The sequence below is a fragment of the Lithobates pipiens genome, unplaced genomic scaffold (genome assembly GCF_037356315.1).
Source record: "Lithobates pipiens isolate NorthernLeopardFrog02 unplaced genomic scaffold, aLitPip1_a1.2 Scaffold_1, whole genome shotgun sequence".
NCBI lineage: Eukaryota > Metazoa > Chordata > Amphibia > Anura > Ranidae > Lithobates > Lithobates pipiens.
In genome coordinates this window covers 127,087,658-127,109,359 of record NW_027507685.1, presented here as the reverse complement: position 1 = coordinate 127,109,359, position 21,702 = coordinate 127,087,658, and the positions used below count along the sequence as shown (strand labels likewise).

General features: G+C 43.8%; 1 protein-coding gene across 2 annotated transcripts in view; it reads left to right on the top strand.

The window, feature by feature from the left end:
• The window catches only part of HDAC6 (histone deacetylase 6), a 97,817-nt gene that overhangs the window by 59,437 nt on the left and 16,678 nt on the right, over positions 1-21,702 (top strand). For both annotated transcript variants that reach the window (XM_077476304.1, XM_077476312.1), the window contains exons 17-26: positions 1,328-1,514; positions 3,434-3,562; positions 8,087-8,255; positions 11,250-11,392; positions 11,472-11,540; positions 11,615-11,807; positions 14,483-14,632; positions 14,815-14,989; positions 16,739-17,523; positions 17,817-17,918. In XM_077476304.1, coding sequence (XP_077332430.1) covers positions 1,328-1,514; positions 3,434-3,562; positions 8,087-8,255; positions 11,250-11,392; positions 11,472-11,540; positions 11,615-11,807; positions 14,483-14,632; positions 14,815-14,989; positions 16,739-17,523; positions 17,817-17,918 — 2,102 coding nt within the window. The remainder of the gene's footprint in view (positions 1-1,327; positions 1,515-3,433; positions 3,563-8,086; positions 8,256-11,249; positions 11,393-11,471; positions 11,541-11,614; positions 11,808-14,482; positions 14,633-14,814; positions 14,990-16,738; positions 17,524-17,816; positions 17,919-21,702) is intronic.

Below are 21,702 nucleotides of genomic sequence, written 5' to 3'. Positions count from 1 at the left end.
TTTCTCATTCTATAAAATGTGTTTTTGTTTGTGTCCCCTTTTGAGGGAACTCCTATTACTTCCTGTCCTCACAGGACGTAGGGGAAAATATCCCCAATGCAACACTTATGCAGTAATAAAATATGACAGAGGCTGCAAACCTTTTCTGCCCCTATCAAAAGGAAACAAAAAGGTTTGGCTAGAGTTGGATTTGAAACCTCCCATTGCATTATGGGAGCTGAACTTTTCCTTTCTGATTCTGTCTACACCGTGCCTTGTGAACAGCCAACCTTCATAAGCCTGGGCAATTCAAACTGAAAATATGATGAAAAGTGCATAAGCAAAAATTACCTACAATAAAAACGTATGTAAAAATAATCAGTAGATATCAGAGATATAGGCAACTGAACTTTTATGCAAATCTTGACTTTCTCTTCAACAGTCAAGTTTTGCCCTTTCCCATCCTTCTCTTGAGCCTCTCTCCTTGGGGCAAGTAGTTATACATTTCAACAAAAAGTATCTCTGCATCAATTGGTTGCTTTAACACATAGTTTTCACATCATTTTGTTTGTATTTTTTTTTCATCATATGCTCGGTTTTAATAGTTCAAGTTTGATTCAGATGTACTTTAAACTACACTCGTCTGTAGTCCAAAGCAGGCTATAGATATATCAATTTTCTTTCCTTCCACCACAGCTTGATAGGGGAACCCCTCCTGCAGAGCTGTTGTGTTCTTCCTGTGGGGGCAGCCATCCCTGTCGGGAGAACACAGTGATTATTGCTAGTGGCTATAGCTGCAAGTCGATCGATAGATTAACTTGGGTACAATTAGCCTGGCCATAAATGGTTCAAATCTCAGCCTGTCCCTGCTGAACCATCCAAGATTTGAAACATCTATGGCCGGTTTCAGGCTTCTGAACTGTTTCCGGCATGGCAATACTGGAGCATTGTTTTGTACTTGCACATACCTTCTGAACGGGTTCTAGCACTGCAACCCTGGAAATTCCAAAACCTCGGGCTGCACACTATAAGGAAGAGTGATTCTGCAAAGTGCAACACTTTCTTGTAGTGTTACTGACTGGCTTGCCCCATTTACATTGTTCTCATTAGACAGTAATGCCACTTATCCTAATGATGGCTCATTATGAACTTAGGAAGGGGTGTGGAAACAAAAACTGACAATACAAAGTGTAAAAGGTTTGCAGATTACAGCATTCTGGGAGTCAAGATTACAGATCTACAGAATAAAGCAGCCAACTGTATGTGTAAGCTTGATGGCTGTATTGGAGACCTGGAAATTGATACTGACGGGAATACTTATTTTTTTTTTTTTTTTATCATTCCTTAGATTTCACCTTAACTCAGGAAGTTAAAGCACAAAAAATCAGTCAGACTGCGTTAGAAGATATGTCAGAAGATACTCTGACAGTAGTACTGGATGCATCGATGAAGGAAGTGATGAGGAAGTTGCCACAGCAGCGCACCGGCCTGGTGTATGATGAGCGCATGATGGAACATTACAACATGTGGGACAGGTGAGAAGAAAAACAAAATCAAGGTAATGGGAGTGTCCTCCTTAACCATTAAAGGCTAAGTTCAACTTAAAAAAATAATAATAATAAATGCACATGATTTTGCAGGTAAAAAAATCTGTATTTATTATTATTTTTTTTACAAGAGCCTACAGAGCATTGCACCCAGAGATCAGCAGATCAGGGGAGCAATGTCAGACTTATGCACAGTCTTTCTCAAGCTTTGTAACCGTATCTCCAAACATGCTTTCTGTTACAAAACTCAGTACTCTCACAGTTCATTGAAACTACAAGTCTGTCTCAGTGAATAAATGATGCGGCTGTGTGGGTAAAGCCCAGCACAGCCACACTGTTTTTAAAAAGTGACAAGTGCAGGGAGAGGATCCTGCCCACTGTCGCAGGGGGGTGAGGAGGGGATGTTTAACAGTAAAGTGTTACATATTGAACCCCAAGTACTGACGTAACATGTCACTAAAAGGGAACTTATTCTTTAGCCTGGGTTCATATTTGTGCGGTGCGGTGCGGGAACCATCCCGATTCCAGTAACGATTTCTGCATCGCATCTGCCCTGCAGGCAGTTCACACTGCCCTCTGCGAACCGCTGCGTGTGTCAATACAAAGTTAATGAGTCCCCCAGATCGGTTCGCAGATCACAATGCGAACTGTGAATTCGGACAGGAATCGGATCCAGTGCCAGTGCAGGAGAAAATAAGGTTCCTGCACCTTTTTCATGCGAATCCAATGCGAGTTCAGCCATACAACTGTATGGCGAAATTCACATTGCACAGACATCACATGTGATCGGCACAGCAATGTGGTGCGAATCACATGCAATATCTGTGTTCTGTGTGAACCCGGGCTTAAAGCAGAACTAAAGTTTACAAACACCTCCCTAGCACCAAATCTTCTCCCTAGCTTCTTCCAGTTGTGGAATCTATTGCTACCTTGATTAGCTGGTGCAGGGTGATGTAACTCCTGCTTATGCGCACAGGAGTTTTTTCATTCAAGAACCAAGGTATGCTGAGAATGTACACTAAACAGAGCATGCTGAGCTCAGTGTACCTTCTAAAGAAGACTTTGAGCTGACAGGTAAGTTTGATTTATAGCAGAAGAGACCATAACATGTTACTTCTGCCATAAAGAGCCTGTCTGCTCATATTTTTTTTACTTATTCAGATTAGTTCCAAGTTATGGAAGTGCACAGTCTGCATAGCAAATCATCTTTTAATGGAGCTGATTTTAGAAAACCAAAGGTGTATTGATAGCCCAAATATTATAGAGCCTAGTTTAATTTAAAGTGGTTCTAAACCCTGTATAACCACTTCTAGGTACCATGAATTGAAACATGCACAGTTTAGGAGATATTCACTGTATCCGCATGTGGCAACATCATTGGCACATGTGCACTGAAGAAACGGCTCACTTGTGCCACTTCTTCAGCTGCTGTGCCATTACCGGCAGCTCCCGCACGCATGCCAGGGGGTTTCGTCATCATGGCTCCAGCCAGTCGCATCGCTGGAGCCCGCAAACCCGGAGGTAACTCCGGAACAACATGTCACCGGTCACAGCAGTGTGCCGGGACCGCTGCAATAGCATTTTTCTAAGGTATTTCATAATGAGCTAATATGCACGCATACTAGCTCATTATGCTTTTATCTTACAGGTTTTTTTTTTTTTTTTCATCTGGGTTTACAACCACTTTAAAGACCATCTTAGGCTGAACACCTAAACTCACAGATGAATCTAAAATACCTGACAAATAATTGGTAAAGCAATGAAAATACTATCCCGTAACCCAGCTGTGCTGGTTTGTGTACCAGGGTGGTAAGTACAGTTATGCTACAAGACTGCATAGTTATTGTGCATCAGATATTGTCAGTATTTTTTTCTGTGCTGTTCTCTGATCTTTTTTTCTTTCTCAGTGGCCACCCTGAGACTCCACAAAGAATTGCCCGAATATACCTGCGTCATAAGGAGATGGGGCTGTTAGATCGCTGCATTCGTCTCTGCCAACGCGTAGCAACAAAAGATCAGCTGCAAATGTGCCACAGGTATGTAAATACAACAAAAGCAAATCATTGTACGGCTTAGGTCATCTTTTGCCAAGTTAGACAAATATGAAGTTTAAAGGATAAATTCACCTTTCAGAAAATGTTACGTTACACCCATATTCATGGGAAGCTTCTCTGTGTTGGGATAATGTTATTAATTTCATGGTTTTACACCGGTTTTTCACATTATGAATTATCATTTGACAGTATACACTAACACTACCAGTCCACTGGCATGGTGAAGTCTAATGGATGTTGCCCTTTATTACCCTTTATGGGTATTTTCTAATATTTTAATTAACATACAAATGACCAACACTATTTTTCTGATTTCGAATTGTTCAATATTCATTGTCTTTCATCATTGAGGTCCGGTTCACACCGCTGCGGGTGAGAGATCCGGATGTGATTCGCACCGCACTGCAGTGCAAATCACATCCGATCTCTGTAGCGATGCGAGTTCAGCCATACAGATAGTATGGCTGAACTCGCATCGCACCCGCCACAAACTCGCACGGGACCCTTTTTTTGGTCCGCAGCAGAATCGGATCGCATGGGTGTGCACACCATGCGATCCGATTCCTGTGCGAGTGTGCAGATCGCACTGCGATTTGCGGACGGATCTGGGGGTGTCATTAACATTTCATTGACACTCCCAGCAGTCCGCATAGGGCAGTGTGAACTGCCGGCGGGAGGCATGCGATGCGGGAAAACGCCGCGGATTTGCGGCGTTCCCGCATCGCTATGGTGTGAACCCAGCCTTAGGCTAGGTTCACACCATAGCGATGCGGGAACGCCGCGAATCCGCTGCGTTTTCCCGCATCGCATGCCTCCCGCCGGCAGTTCACACTGCCCTATGCGGACTGCTGGGAGTGTCAATGAAATGTTAATGACACCCCCAGATCCGTCCGCATATCGCAGTGCGATCTGCACACTCGCACAGGAATCGGATCGCATGGTGTGAACACCCATGCGATCCGATTCTGCTGCGGACCAAAAAAAGGGTCCCGTGCGAGTTTGCGGCGGGTGCGATGCGAGTTCAGCCATACTATCTGTATGGCTGAACTCGCATCGCTACAGAGATCGGATGTGATTTGCACTGCAGTGCGGTGCGAATCACATCCGGATCTCTCACCCGCAGCGGTGTGAACCGGACCTTATTCACATTCCACTGTTCACATATGTCCATTCACTATTGTATTAAATAATACTTTCACCGACATTTTTACTTTAATACTGGCACCATCTTTCACATATTTACATCTTGTTTCATTTAATCATTTTTTACTACACATCGTTTTTCATTTATCCCTGGTCATTTAATGATTAGGTGCAGGAGACACATGTGTGGAGACTTCATGATGATAGTTCATCAGCTGTCACTGTTTTCCACTCTTGATTTCACTATCACATGTTGACACTTGTATGGTATATATTTGTTTTTCATTTTGAACAAAAGTTAGCTATGAGTAAGCGCTGGGTTTAGCGTGAAACGCGTCAGCAATTTTGTCCTATTTTTCCCTTTGCTGTGATGTTTCGTGTGATATGGAGTTTTTTCACTTGAAGAAATAAAGGCTTTTTCATTTTTTACTTAATCAGGAGTGTGGCTGTCCAGAGTTTTGTTCGTTTCTTGTATACTAAGCTTCTCTGTGTGTCTGCTGTCCACGTCACTCATTCATAGTCCTCTCTGAATGGAAAATGACAAGGTCTGGCAGTCTTCGTGGCTGTCAGCTTGTAGTTTTCAATGAACTACCAGGGTGCTGTGAGTGCCGTGGTGGTTTATTGAGTCTTCCTGCCAGAATGTATCGGCTTTCTCCTATGAGATATGAGCAAGCTGATACATTGCCAGATCTGCAGGAGACCTGCATGGCATCAGCGATCTGCTGATCGCTGGTGCAATGCTTTACAGGCCCCAAAACAGAAAATTATAAATGCACATTTTTTTACTCGTGGAAAAATGTGCATTTATTATTTTCGGTCAAAAGGTGAACTTATCCTTTCAAGATATTGGAAGGACCACATACAGTACTATCTTGAGAGGGATTAACAGAGACACGTTTATGATCGTATTTGTTAATGTGTATTTGAATGCAAGAACACAAATGAAATATATTGCAGCAGACCAGTCTATAGCTGTGGTGGTTACAATAGTTTTCTTTATTTCTGGCTTTTTCCCTTTATTTTCACCTGGAGATCCTATCAGTAACACACTTTCTGTCTGAGGGTGACAACACTCACTCACTGTATTATATTTATGTAATGCTGTGTACATGCAACCAGACTTTTCGATTGATTTGATCGTGTGTGGGCTCCATTGGACTTTTGCTGTCCAAAAATCTGACGAACTTTAGAAATAGAACATGTTTCAACATTTTTCAACCGGACTCGAGTCCGGTTGAAAAACCCATTTGTGTGTATATGCTAGTCCGACGGACAAAAAAACAATGCTTGGGCAGCTACTGGCTATGAACTTCCTTATTCTAGTCCGGTCGTACGTCATCGCGTTCGAATCCGTCGGACTTTGATGTGATTGTGTGTGGCCAATTCCGTTCATTCAGAAAGTCTGTCGGAACTCCACCGAAAGCCCGTCGGGAAGACCGTCGGACCTAATCCAAAAAGTCCGCTCGTGTGTACGCGGCATAAGAGTTGCGTTGTTACTTGAGGACAGACAGTGTGTTAGAACCACAGAACACCCCTCTTTCTGATCTCCATAATATAGGGGGAAGTTTTCATAGTCCACAGGGTGAACTGCGCAGGGCTGATAAAAGCAAATATTTTTACTAATGCAATATTTCTGGAGTGCTATTCTTCAGACATTCAAGCATTTATATGTATTGGAGTGTGAGAGGGTTTATTTCCTATTCACGCTTTAGCATTTTTCTGCTCATTTGCCTATGCCTTACTACACCTGATTATGCTCAACATGCATAATCTCATTGAAGGAAAATAGCTGCCGTACACCAATGATCCAACATTAGTCCAGGTTTATTTCCATGGGCAATCTGGCCCTGCCTATAGGACCTCCGCTCTTAGTGCATTTCACCCTGCAGGACTTATGCTGTACAAGGACTACAGCCATCACAATTGTAGACACTAGTAGTGCATACACACATTCAGCTTATTCACAATTCAGCAGTGCTTGTAAAGTGCCACTGAACACCAATGATTTGGGGATTTTTTTTAAAGGTGTAGGGTTTTAAAGTGCCATGGACCACCAATGATAGTAATATTGTTTTTTAAGGGCTTAAAGAGGGTTATAAAATGCCACTGATTGTGTAATCAGATTGAATAATTGTGGGATCATGAGAAAGGTTATAGATCAATTTGCGCACAGGAAAAGAGTACAGAAAAGAGAACTGCTGCCCCTACAGATATACTATCACCTGGGTGGAGTATACTTAGATTGATTAAAGAAAAATGTAGGTGTGGCGCTGTTTTGATTAAAAAGTGCTTAGGTGTTTGGTTTAAACCTATTATAGTGATTCTTCTGTGTTGCACCCTCTGCAGGTTGCAATCTTAGAAACTTTAAAGAAGCCAAAATTTAAAGGATAATAGGAGTTTAGTATACACTGGCTTGGTGTGCCAATAATCAATATATATACCCTCTGCAAGGCCCGATGTCTAATAATTTATATGCTGGTACTCAATGTGTTATAACCTCTGCTGAGTGCAAAAAATCAGGGCAGAGGCCTATGGGAGAGTATGGTGATATCACTTAATGGGATGAACCAAAGTGATATAAACCAGAAATTAAGGGAGGGCAGCACCTATAAGCACAGTAGTATATCTGCATTATAGGTGCTGCACTCCCTTAATTTTTGGTTTATATCACTTTGGTTCATCCCATTAAGTGATATCACCAATTACTCTCCCATAGGCCTCTGCCCTGACTTGTTGCACTCAGCAGAGGTTATAACACATTGAATACCAGCATATAAGTTATTAGACATCGCGCCTTGCAGAGGATATATATATTGATTATTGGCACACCAAGCCAGTGTATACTAAACTCCTATTATCCTTTAAATTTTGGCTTCTTTAAAGTTTCTAAGATTGCAACCTGCAGAGGGTGCAACACAGAAGTATCACTATAATAGGTTTAAACCAAACACCTAAGCACTTTTTAATCAAAACAGCGCCACACCTACATTTTTCTTTAATCAAATTGTGGGACCATATCTGAAAGGTAAAATTATTATTAAACAGGCTTTATATAGCGCCAACAGTTTATGCAGCTCTTTACAATGTAGAGGGGGGACAGTACAATTACAATACAGTTCAATACATAAGTAATAGGAGGGACCTACTCATAGAGCTTACAATCTAAAGGGAAATGTAAGCAAATCCACATTTGTGGTTTTTGTTCCTTTTTATATAGTAAAAAAAACCTAAAATTTTGGTTTGGGCAATTCTTTATACCACCAAAAGAAATCTCTATCTGCCTTAGGATAACTTGAAACTTGTGAGTTACAGATTAGGTTTGCACACGGACCGTCTTTACATAAATATGATTGATCTTCACAGTCTTCCCTACATTGAGAAGATAGAAAAGTGTTCCCGTATGAAACCCAGGGACCTGCATAGAATGGGGGATGAGTATAACTCCATTTTCATCAACAACAAGTCTTACAGCAGTGCCTGTCTGGCTGCCGGCTCAACATTCAGTGTGGTGGAAGCTGTTCTTAAAGGGAAGGTAAGATGCAAACACTTGTGTATGAAGATCTTTTAGTAAGTCGACTGTGGAAGATGACCCAAAAGTCATATTTGATGCTACATTCACATTTTTGATCGGCACCCCTAATCTTATGGCCATTTTTTCTTATAGAGTTTTGTAGATTCTTCTCATAGTGGCTACCTGGATTGTAATTAGCACCCCTTTTAGGCAGCTATGAAAGTGTGGATTGCATTCAGACTAGCACATACAAGTATCCGTAATATGCAGTCACTATGCCGTACAAATAATCGGACAGCACAGTAATAAGCAAATATAGGTGTGCCCTAGGTTCACATAATTTTACATAAAACAAGGTATATACAGTAATACACATTGCTATAATAATTAGCTCACATTCAAAGACCTTTTTTTCTTTTACTTAAAAGAGAATTATGGGTTTCGTTTTTTTTTTGTTTTTTTTTGATTTATACTTACCTAGGTGGGCATCATCTGTCCCCCAGCGCCTCTGCACTGAGAATCGGGTGATCGAACACCACTGATCGCTCGGTTTTGACAGCTCCCTGAGCAGAGAGCTGCTGACAGTCAGCAGCTCTGTGCTCTGCTCACTCACTGGAGCGCTGAGCTGTGGAGGGGTGGGGAGCGGCTGGATCAGGCTCTCAGCGGCTCGCCGAGAAGCTGAGCCGGATGTCAGTCCAGGCAACAGGCAGATCCAGACTTTATTGACGTGATGACGCGGTGCCTGGACTGACTTCTGTGACGTCAGCAGAGAGTGGACTTCAGCCTCTTCGCCGCTGAAAACAGGTCACAGGAGTACTAAATGAATTTCACTCCTGTGATCCATAGAAGTACAGCCAAACAAGCTTTCTCCTTTAAATTTTATTGAAGTTTTAACAAAAGGAACAGTACACACATAGTGCAAATAAAGAGTACAGTCCAATGAACAATTGCACATAATCTCCACCCTAGATAAAGGACATTAAATACAACACTTTAACAATAGAATATGACCTTGGTGTTTAATTGACTGAAGACTGTGTCATAGAGGATGAAAGGTTAACTGATCGTGCAGGTACGCATGTACTTGCGGACAATAACATTAAACCCCCCACTTCCCTACAGGGCAATCAGAACAACATCATACTCATTGGGTACAATATCATCTTCATTAGGCCTCGGCCATAGCAACCACATGGTCAGAAGTAGAGAGGAGAGCGCGTTTGAGATGTGAGAGGATCAGGAAGAGAACAGAGGAGAAAGAGAGCAAAGGGTGGGGGATAAAAAAAAAAAATGGAGGGGGGGTCCAGAAGCAAGTGATTTTTGATTACCTGGTTGATCCTGCCAGTTCCCCTCTTCCTGGTAATAAACTGACCACGCTAAACATGTAAGCCGATCCATGCTATGGTGGTCTGTTTAGGTCCTCTGTCATCCTGCTGTTAGATACAGGCACGATCTTCTGTGGTCAGGTTAGAGCCACGCTCCCCCCCCCCCATCCCTCCCCCATTGACTGACAGCCATACAGTGCGGAGCAGCATGTCACTGGGTATGATTGCATTTCATTACCTTGAAAACGCTGATGCTCAGTTGCAAACGTCATATCCTTCAGTTACATGCTGCCTTTCTCTGTACACATCCACATGCAGGTCTGCACATTTGAAGCTAGAAAAAAAAACAGCCACTTTTTTTTTTTTTTTTTTAAATATGTGCATCGGACCCCTTTTACACCGAGGCAGTTTTCAGGCACTTTAGCGCTAGAAATAGCACCTGGAAACTACCTCCCATGCCGCCCGAGTGTGAAAGCACGAGGCGCTTTCACACTGGGGTGGTGCGCTTGTGGTAAGTTAGAAAAAGTCCTGCAAGCAGCATCTTTAGCCGGCGCTTGAAAAGCGTTTCGGAAGCGCCGCAACACGGGTGCTTTTAGCTCCTTCTTTGTGGTTAAAAACACTCTGCTAGCCGCTTAAACAGTACTAAAGCGCCAATAAAATGAGCAGCGCTTTAACACTAACGCAGCCGCTGCCCCAGTGTGAAAGGGGTCTTAATGATATAAAGGTATGTTTTTATTCCTTCAAAAATGTTACTGACATTATTGTACTTCACATCTACTTTAAAATGCCCTTTTTCTCAGTTTTCTCTCTGCTGAGAAGAGGACAATACTCTATCCTCATAACAGTTTTTCTTCTGCCATGTGATCCTATCAAAAAGAGAGCCACCGCTCCAGGCCAATCTACCAGAAAGATGGCTTAATTTCCAGGCAAAGGAGTCCCAGGTGCTGGCTAATTGCACAGACAGATAGATAAGAAGAGAAGAAACTCTGGACAGCCGCACTCCGGATGGAATCTGAAGTAACTTGTGCATTTATTTTTCAAGTAAAAATCACATCACATGAACCACAGTAAAAGAGAACATGGAAAAAATACTGACGCGTTTCGCACTGAAATCAGTGCTTACTCATAGCTGATCTATCTGCATGTGATCCTATCACACGAGCTTCCAGTGGAGACTACAACTGCTTGTTTTAACACACCGCAAGCCGGGGTACACACTACAGCAGCTCCAGTCGAAGCCGCTGTACTAGCCATGCAAGGTTAGTCCAGCGATTGCCCCCGCTGAGCTGTTGTATTCTGACAGAGGAACAGCCCCCCCCCCCCCCCCCCCGCCAGAACACTCCAATCAGCCCTCTGTGTCATTGGCTGAGAGTGCTGATCGGGAGTTGGTCGGGTGCTATCTCTCAACATTCTGCCCATGTATACGTGGCTTTACGCAGGCATGGACTATTGTTGTCACCATTAGGAAACCCAGCCTGAGAAATGCAATGCAGCTATAGCTGGCGTACCTATAGACAGGAAATCTTTGCATGGGAGAACAGAATATCAGCAGCACTAAGATGTAGCAAGCAAGAAAAAAATGAAAACAATTATTTATTTAATTCCAAGGTTATAATAGACAGTGGTTTAGCAAACAGTCATACAGTTAGGGTTTACATCATTCTAAATTCAATGGCTTCTTTAAATCCAGGTTCAAAATGGAGTCTGTATCGTTCGCCCACCAGGTCACCATGCAGAGCCAGGCGCAGCCTGTGGTTTCTGCTTCTTCAACAATGTTGCCCTTGCTGCACGATATGCCCAGAGCCTGAAGAGCCCATCAGAACCGCGATTAAGGTACAGCGGAATACAGTATCCTGCTTGGCAGTTATTTTTGTGTGTCTTTCCCTTTCATTTTGTTTCTTTCCCCTTATAGGGTAATGATTCTGGACTGGGACATTCACCATGGCAACGGAACACAACACATTTTCCAGGAAGATGATAGGTTAGTATGCCAAAGATCTGATTGTTTTTCTTCATAAAAAATATTTGTATTTGACCTCATTTGTCCATTACTAGTGTACTGTATGTGTCCATCCATCGATATGATGATGGCCAGTTCTTCCCATCTTCTGAGGATGCTGCACATGACAGGGTTGGTGTCGGCCGTGGAGAGGGGTTCAATGTGAATATCGCCTGGAATGGTGGCAAGATGGGTGATGCAGAGTACTTACTGGCCTTTCATAGGATTGTCATGCCCATTGCTTATGAGGTAAGAGATATAAATGGGAAGAAAAGGGCAGGGAAGTGAAGGACAGTCAAAGAGAGAGCAGAAGCTAGGAACAAGGAACATTCAGAATGGCACAATTAATGCAGGATGGTAAGGGGTTTATTGCATGGGATAGGAGAAGAGAGGTCCAAGTGGAGGCAAGGTGCAGGGAGAACAGAATGCGGGAGGTGAGAATAGATAGGAAAAGGAAAAATAGGGTCAGATAAAGACCTGGATGGCACACTGTGTAGGATAAAGGCGGAGAGCGCAGAGTGAGGAGTTAGGACATTTGGGAGAGATTAAGGAAAATGAGGAGTGAGTGTGTCAGAAACCATGAATTAGACCGAGACAGAAGTACAGTTGAATCACACTTGTTTAATAATTAAAGTAAATAGAACAAACGTAGTCAAAACATAGCCAAAGTTCGGTAACCGAAATAGATACTGTAGACAAACCAGAAAGTCAGGAAGCCAAGGAACAGCATAGTGGAACAGCAAGCAGGATCTGGATCCAGAAGGAATGTCAGACAAGCAAGTCTTTAACAGGAATGCAGGAGATAGTCTCTGTGATGTTGACCAAGGCGAAGGCAGAGATCATCTGGGTTGGACGGCTTAAGTAGGCAGGACTGACGAGCAGGATATCATCAACAGGTGATTCACTGTGGAGAGAAAGGAGCTGACAATTAGCAGACAGCTGAGTGGCCAGCTCAGAGAAGGAAAGGCTGAGCCCAGCCCTGATAGAGGGATAAGATCAAGCAGGATAGAATGTGGATAGGTAGGGGCCTTAGTTCCAAAGGGGGGACTGGGCACCTGCCTAGCAGGAGGGACAGCTGGTACTGCCTTATTGCTGATAGCCTGACTCTGACCCTTTTACAGCTCCCCATACAGCACCGGGGAATCCGTTCCAGTGTCTGCACCACTTCCCTCCTATCCTCTCCTGCCAGCTGCTGCTGCCAGGGAGAGGAGGATCAAATTCAGGATGGGGAGGAGGGCAGTAAATATATCATATTTACCGGCCCCTTCCTTTCCTGAATGAACACAATGAGTGATTGGTACAAATAGCTCCTGTGTCTATTCATAACTGAAGCATAGTCAACTGTTCAAAAGGACAGAGTATTTGGGACTTTGAATATACCCCAGTGAACGCACCACGCAAAAAGAAAAAATTTCCTATATCATACAGTTTGAATAAAAATAATTTTTTATTTCATACAATATAAAAACACACATTATTGACTGTGAAATACATTACAATAAGCTCATGAAATCTTCTAAGAAGTTCAACGCATTTCGCGGATCATCCGCTTCATCAGGACCAACAGAATTGGGTGTATTGAAAACAAGTAAATCGCAGACAGTTAAAAACAAATCTACACTAAGGCAAAAAAGAAAAATAAGCAACACTAAAAAATACAGCCTATTAATGAGCTGTTAGTACAAATCAGGTTATCACATTTATCTGAATATAATCACACACAGTTCAATACATTCCTCATGCAGCAATGAATTAGTATCTAAAATTGTATCCATTAGGGAAAAACATAAGTTACTTACCCAGGATGGATGCAGTATAGTGTGCTCAATGCTTTATGGAAGGAGAAATGTAAGTTCTAAGGCCGGCTCATGGGAAGATAACTCTCAAGTACATAAACATAGAGCAGAGCAAGCTGCAACAGCCAAAGAAGGAACAATAAAAAATCAACTCACAATGCACCTGCACAGACTGGCCATATGATCCACATATCGTCCAAGGGCTAAGTCACCTATGAGGCGGTACCAGTGTTTACCCAAAATTTGCCTTATCTGATCAGATTGGTTGTTAAACTTGATAATCGGGCGTATTTTAGATGATGTATCATCTGGTGTGCCTTGGAACAAGAGTAGATCTCTTGGGCTATCTCTTGTTCGCTTATAGGCCGTTTTGAGGCATTTACGGCTGTATCCCCTTTGTAGGAATCTCTTTTGTTACTCACCAGCCTGCCTTTCAAAATCTGCATAGTTTGTGCAGTTCCTGCGAACCCTCATGTATTGGCCTCGAGGTATGCTCTTTATAAGGGTCAGAGGTGGGCACTGTCAAAATGCAGGAGAGTATTATCCGCTGTGATTTTTCTGAATAAATCAGTTTCAGTAGCATTGTCCGGATTTTTCTTTATTGTAAGATCCAAAAATGCTAAAGTACTTTCATGTATAGTTGATGTAAACTTGAAATTAAAGTGTGTGTTACCCCCAAAAAAATAAATAGCGATCCTGGTCCCTTAAAGCAGATTAAAGAGCACAGTGCTTGTGCTGTGTAATCTTCTCCCTCTAGAAGGTAAAAAACCTGGCTGAACCTGCAACTTCCTGCATCTCCCTCTCTGCGCTGACCACGATAATCAGGGCTGCTGAGCCCTGACCACCGTGGTCAGCATACATCTCTCCGTCATCCACAGTCCTATGCTCTCCTCTCTCCCCCTCCTTCCCTGCCTGTCAGCTCAGTGTCTGTGTCTATCTTTAAATCTGACATTTCAAAAATAGGACTGCATTAGTAGAATGATGGGACAAATCGAAGAAATATCAGGATAGCTTTAAGAGGCTAAACATAGTAGCACATTATCAGCTAGTCACAAAACTGGCCAATAGAAAATGATTGCAATGCACACTGACAAACTATGCCATGCTCAGCTCTCTCTCCTTCTGTAGTTTAATCCTCAGCTGGTTTTAATATCTGCTGGTTTTGACGCTGCGCGGGGAGACCCACTTGGTGGCTGCCGTGTCTCTCCAGAAGGCTATGCTCACATGACACACCTCCTGATGGGTCTGGCAGGTGGCAAAGTGGTGATCGTTCTGGAGGCAAGTATTTTATTATAGGTTTCTGTAATAATTGTGTTTTATATGCATTTATATTCTTAATTAAAGCCAACCTTTTGAAACTATCATAGCTACCAGTCTTTATCAGCTTTCGTCTACAATCTTTTTAACTAATATTAACTAATTGAACAGATCTGTATTCATTTCCATTTGTCTCATATCAGGGTGGTTATAATCTGACCTCCATCTCAGAATCCATGTCTATGTGTACTCGCACACTTCTCGGAGATTCCCCTCCTCACTTGACTGACTTGCATCCTCCCCGTCCATCCGCACTGCGTGCAATCTCCAATGTCCTCAGTGTCCATCACAAATACTGGCGCAGCCTCAGATTACAAGGTGAGAATATGGGGAGGTGATGGGTTGGGAAATGCTTTCACTAGAAGCAGTTACTTAGATTATTTTAAATTCTGTTTTTTGTTTAAAACAAATCTACCCAGATACAGAGGCAGGGGGAAAAATGGAAGAGTAATTGTCAGTATATAAAATCATCTGGAACAGGTATAAAGCATATAAAAAATAAATAAATAAATAAAAACAATTGATTTAATGTGAGTCATTACTGCATACATGTGTTGTGTGGCAGAGGTAAACATGCATTAGCAATGGTATTTGCAGTGTTTGGACCAGGGGGGTCATCTCAAGCTTAGTGTAAGAGCAGAGTTACACCATAGGTCTTCCATTTTATTAAATTTAAGGGGACAGTTTCTCTTCCCATATGTAACTTTTTTTTTCTATATGGGATGATCTGACTGATAGTTTCACAGAGATACAATGGTGAAAATAGATTTATCCATTTAATGCCGATGGCTTTATGTGCGGTTCCCTGAAACATATTCTAGAGTATTGTGGCCAGCACTCTTCATCTAGTATATCAAAAAGACAAACTTCAGGTGTGCAGGGGGGAGAGTGTTGCAATAGATTAGCAAGAAGGGGGACTACCTACTTCTGAAACCCAGATATCACCAGACAACCACATATGAGGTGTGTAAAATCTGCTTGAGGTTGAGTACATTGTATGCAATGAGTGGTGGCCATATATCCCATTTTATGCATTAAAACGGTGATAAGTAGGTTTGATGAATAGTATATACTTTAATCAGCTTGTTAACCACGGGTGATACTAACATTTAAGAGAAGCAAATGTTATCCCTGTTATAAGGGTTTGCCATTTAGCTATAAAGCCCAAATCCATGAGAATAAAAAAAATGTGCAGCAGCCCCCCTTCAGCCCCTCCTAATACTTACCTGAGCCCATGTTTATTAAGTGATGTTGCAGGAGTGTTTCAGCTGCCCAGGACTCCCCTCCTTGTTGGCTAAGACAGCAGCATGGCATGATTGGCTCCCGCTGCTGTCAATCAAAGTCAATCAGGAGAGAGAGGGGGCAGGGCCGGATCATGGCTCCATGTCTGAATGGGCACAGGGAGCTGCAACTCAGCTCGGGTGCCCCCACAGCATGCTGCTTGCTGTGGGTTCACTCAACAGGAGGGAGGGGCCAGGAGCACAGAAGAAGGACCGAGAAGAGGAGGATACAGGCCACTCTGTTAAAAAAAAAAAAAACACTGCACAGGGCAGGTAACTAAATTGATCCCTTCTAACACTTCACGTAAAAAACAGTTTTTTGTTTTTTTTGCACACGTTGGCAGATATGTGCATAAGCCTTAGTGCCTATGTCAAGGCTCCTCTGTGTACTGTGGTTTTTACGCTATCATTTTCAGAGTCTCCCAAGTTGGAGCACATATACAATGGATAGATTAAGGGTAGGTTTGCCTAGAGGGAGTCCATCCTTCCCTAAAAGTCAAAGGGACGCACGGGACACCCAGCAAAAGCGGAATGGCAGCTGAAGGCATCCAGTGCATCCCCGCATCCAGTTCAACCAACTGTACAAAAAAGTGTCAGCCACCCTGAGCTATAACTCGCCTTTGCAGTAATGTGCACATGGAAGGGAAACGCACATCAAGCAACTTGGGACCTTATGATTTTAGGACTCAGTGGTTAGTTAGCAATGGGCTTGTTACAATCTCTAAATTGTGTCTCCAAACTATGGCAAAGGCATGGCATTTACTTATATTTGCATTTCTCCAAACAGTTGAGCCCCCTCCACCCTCTGAGGTATCAAAGGAGGTGCATTGGACACCGCAGAAGCAGCAGCCAAGCGATGTCATGCCTATGGTTGAGTCTTCATCCTCCCCGCAACTGACAACCATTTCCCCTGGAAAGAATATTGTAGAAACACAGTGTCCCCAGGAATTTGATTTGACTGGCTCCAAAGCTGATGATGATGGTCTGAACACCAGGTCTGAAATTGTGGAGGTGAAAAGTCAGCTGTCTATAGCCTTCAGGAATGAGTCCAATGACAGTGTTTCCAGCATAGACAGTCATTCTGTTACATATACTACAGAAGAAAGTATGGAAACACCATCGTTAGAGAACGGTCAGACCTTGGATAGTGTTGGGGAGCCTTCTCCTCAAAAAAGTACTGAATTGGCTAAACACGAACTCAAAGAGAGCTCAGTAAATAAGGATGAAGTCTCCAATTCTCTTTTATCCAATTTAGCTGATGTAGAGAAGAAAGAAGAATTGGTGGTTGAGGTGCAGGTTCCTGGCCAAGATTCAGTGCACATAAGTTCTAATGAAGGCGAGGCGCTGGGAACAGTCATTGAAGTCCAGGTTTTAGAAAGAACGTCAGATATTTTGATGTCTGATGACCGGATAGAGAGCTCTATGGAGGAACTCCTTAGAGACTTGAAGCTGGACGATAGTAAAAACACAACTCCCTGCATTAGTGATGGTGACAGTGAACCTGCTGGTGGGGCTAGAAAGAAGATATTTCCTCTAGTGCAGCAAGTGGCTGATAGTTCAGAGGAAACTTCTGTGAGTGTTATAACTGAACACCGCTCGTGTTCTGTGTATTCATATTTTATCAATTCCTGTCTCATTTCTCTTTCTTTCAGCGGTTTCTTTTTTTCACCCTTTTTCTCTCATTCCTCACACTCATGCCTTTCCTCATTCACTCCTCGCACTCATGCCCCAATCATGCCTTTCCTCATTCACTCCCTTTTCTCTCTCCTCCCCTCACTGACTCTCTTTTACATCTCCACTTACTCCCCTCCTCATTCACTCCTTCATTCACACTTTCTCTCTCTTTTTGTTCTCTGTTTCTGTAGTGTCAAGATACTCACCTGGAGGAGAATCTACTCTCTGAAGCTGCTGGTGATTGCTCAGCCTCATGTCACCAGCTAGACGTGAAGCCTTCACTGAAATACTCTGTAAGTTCTGACTTTTTTTATTGCCTGTTAGCAGCCATTTTACTTTGTTTCTCAGAAATCTAACCTAATTATGCAAATTTCACCATAAAAGTTCACTAACTGGTTCCATGGTTTCAGGGCGTGGTTTCTGTCTCTTTCACTTTGCTCAACTAGAAAAGGGCATTATGTGACCTGTGACTGGCAATGCACAAATCACACTTCCAGCACAGCATAAGCTGTAAGTTTAAGGGTTTAAGGGTAGGAAATCCACAGCATGTGGATTTATAAAAACCTGTTGTGTTTCCTTCATTAAAGTGGAGCTCCTCCCAAAAGTAGAACTTCTGCTTATCTGTCAAACCCGCCCCCCCCCCCCCCCCTCCCCTACTCAAATCTGTTTTTGGTTCCCAAGAAGGAAGGGGTACGTCCAATCTTGGACTTAAAAGCCCTCAATCACTTTGTAAAAGTGCAGAGGTTCAGAATGGAATCAGATCACTCAGTAGTCGCTGCGCACCATCAAGGGGACTCCCTGGCGTCCTTAGACATCCAGGATGTGTACCTGCACATACCCATATGCCTTTGGCATCAAAAGTTTCTGCGCTTTGCAGTCGGGGAGCCCATTACCAATTTGTGGCTCTTCCCTTTGTTCTGGCATCAGCCCCCTGAGTCTTTACCAAGGTACTGGCTCCAGTTTTGGCATTGCTGTGACAACGTGGGATCGCGATCGCTGGATATCTAGACGATCTCCTACTGAGAGCATCTTCCTCCTCAGAATTATAGGAGGATGCGGCGATCACCATGCAGACCCTGCAAGAATTTGGGTGGCTGTTGAACCTAAAGAAGTCGGTGCTTGTGCCAACCCAGAGTGTGGAGTACCTAGGTTTGCTGTTGGACTCCAGGGAAGCAAGAGTGTTTCTCCCTTCAGACAAATTGCAGACTCTCAGATCCGCGGTCAAACTACTGATGAACCGCAAGTGGTTGTCGCTGCACTTCTGCATGCGAGTCCTGGGCCTCATGGTAGCCTCCTTCGAGGCAGTACCTTACGCCCAGTTCTACACCAGAGTTCTGCAGAAGGAGATCTTGTCAAAATGGGACAAATCTCAGTTGTCCCTGGATTCGACAGATCCAGGTGAGCCAGGCAGTCAGGGACTCACTGATCTGGTGGTTGAGGTTCCCGGTGATTCAGTTCCGGAAAATCGATTGTTCTTCTAAAATGGACGGTGATCACAATGGACGCCAGTCTATCCGGCTGGGGTGGAGTGATGGGGGTTCAGTCGACTCAGGGCTTCTGGTCGTCGGAAGAATCCGAGTTGCCGATCAATCTGCTCGAATTGAGAGCGATCAGGCTGTCTCCACACATGGTCGATGAGACTTCAAGGGTGTCCGATCAGGATCCAGTCAGACAAGAAGCTCGGCCGCCGCACGGGAGGTCGCTCACATACTTCGGTGGGCAGAGCGACATGTACCGGCCCTGTCGGCCATTTACATCCCGGGAGTGGAGAACTGGCAGGCGGACTATCTAAGTCGCCAGATGCTGGAGCCAGGAGAGTGGGCGTTGCATCCGGAGGTGTTCAGGCTACTGTGCCTTTGGTGGAGCACACCAGACATGGATCTTCTGGCCTCCCGTCTCAATTGAAAGGTGCCGAGATTCGTGTCCAGGACAAGAGATCCGTGGGCAGACGCACTGGTGGCTCCGTGGGATCAGTAGCAGCTGATCTATGCCTTTCCTCCGCTGAAGCTGGGGGAATTTCAGTAATAATTGCCCCAGATTGGCCCCAGCGTCCTTGGTACGATGACCTGGTGCGCCTTGTGGCAGACGCCCCCTGGTGACTGCCGTTACGAGAAGACCTTCTGTCTCAAGGTCCGATTCTCCATCCTGCTTTACCATCGCTGGTTTTAACGGCATGGCTATTGAGAGCCAGGTGTTGAGCAACCAGGGTCTTTCGGACTCTGTGATCCCAATTATGCTGAGAGCACGGAAATCTTCTTCTGAGAAGATATATCATCGTACCTGGAAGGCCTACATCTCCATGTGTGAGGAGGAAGGATGGCATCCACGCTCTTTTTCTATATAAAGGATCCTGCTGTTTCTTCAGCCAGGAGTAGACCACAAATTGGCTTTGAGCACCATTAAAGGGCACATTTCAGCTTTGGTTGTCTTTTTTCAGTGACCCCTGGCGTCTCACTCTCTAGTGAGCACTTTTGTCCAAGGGGTCCGTCATGTAGTTTCTCCGGTGCGTCCACCTTTACCCCCGTGGGATCTGAATCTGGTGTTCTCAGCGCTGCAAAAACCGCCATTTGAAAATATCAGAGAGATCCCTCTGTTGACTCTTTCCCAGAAAGTGGTCTTTCTAGTGGCCATCACATCGGCCAGGAGGGTTTCGGAACTGGCGGCCTTGTTCTGCAAGTTGCCCTATCTGGTTATCTACAAGGATAAGGCGGTGTTGCGTTTTTTGTGTATTGTTATGCATCCTTGATTATTTATATGTTTCTGTGATATTGTAACTATGTATTTCTTTGTATAATACATTTTTTATATATTTTCCTACGTATGTGAATATGGTAGTACCAATAAAGTCCCACCTCTAGGGGGTTTCTCCATTGTTCTATCTTTCTTGGGATGTGGTACACCTTTATAGCAGATTTATTTCAGATTGCTCTGTTTCAAGGATAAGGCGGTGTTGCGTCCTTCTTTTCTGCCGAAGGTGTTTCACATCAATGAAGACATTGCGTTACCATCGCTGTGTCCTAAGCCAACACATCCTAAGGAGGTGGCCCTCCATTCCTTGGACGTGGTTCAGGCTCTGAGGGTGTATTTGTCTGCCACGGCTCCCTTCCGGAAGTCAGACTCTTTGTTTGTGTCGGTGGCTGGTCCAAAGAAAGGCATGGCGATCTCGTCGGCCACCATTTCCAGGTGGATCAGACAGATTGTAGTACAAGCCTATGCCTTGAAGGGGCAGGTGCCCCCTTTTCCGGTCACGGCCCACTCCACGAGGGTAATCGGAACGTCTTGGGCCTTCCGACATCAAGCGTCTGTCGCTCAAGTGTGTAAAGCGGCGACCTGGTCGTCTGTTCACACCTTCACAAAATTCTACACGGTAGATGTCAGTGCATCGGCTGATGCCTGTTTTGGCCGCAAAGTTTTGCAGGTGGCTGTATAGTTGCAAATGCATATACAATTTTTCCCTTTTTCCTGTTATTTTGGGTAAAAACACAGTACCTTTAAGTTAATGCACTGTTGCATTTGTTACCACAGTTTTGATGCGGTTTGAGGGTAGTGTCTCTCTGTTGAGGAGCACCCTGTGTTTGTGGTGGTTTTTCCACACACTGTCGTTTTGTGGGTTAAGTTTATACTAGTTCCCACTTGCCAAGATGGATGAAGTTTTTATGCTGTTTTCCCACCCCTCGTTTAGGAACTGCTTGGTGACGTTCCAATGGCTAAGAGAGGAGCTGTGTCAGTCGGTGAATATAAGAGAAAATAGGATTTTTTGTACTCGCCGTAAAATCCTTTTCTCTGTAATTCACTGACTGACACAGCACCCACCCCTCCTATTTTTCTTTACGTTATACTGCTTTACGTTATACTGTTTACAAAGATCCTAGCACCTGTACTGGGTCTTTTAAGGGTCCAGGGGATCTTGGTGCTTGGACATTTGGATGGCCTCCTGCTCAGAGATCACTTACTACAGGCCCTGGAACACAGTGTAGCGTGCACAGTGCAGTATTTAGAAAACTTGGACTGGGTCATAAATACCAAAAGTCAGCCTTAAGACCAGCTCAGAGTCTCACCTAAGTCTGATCCTGGATA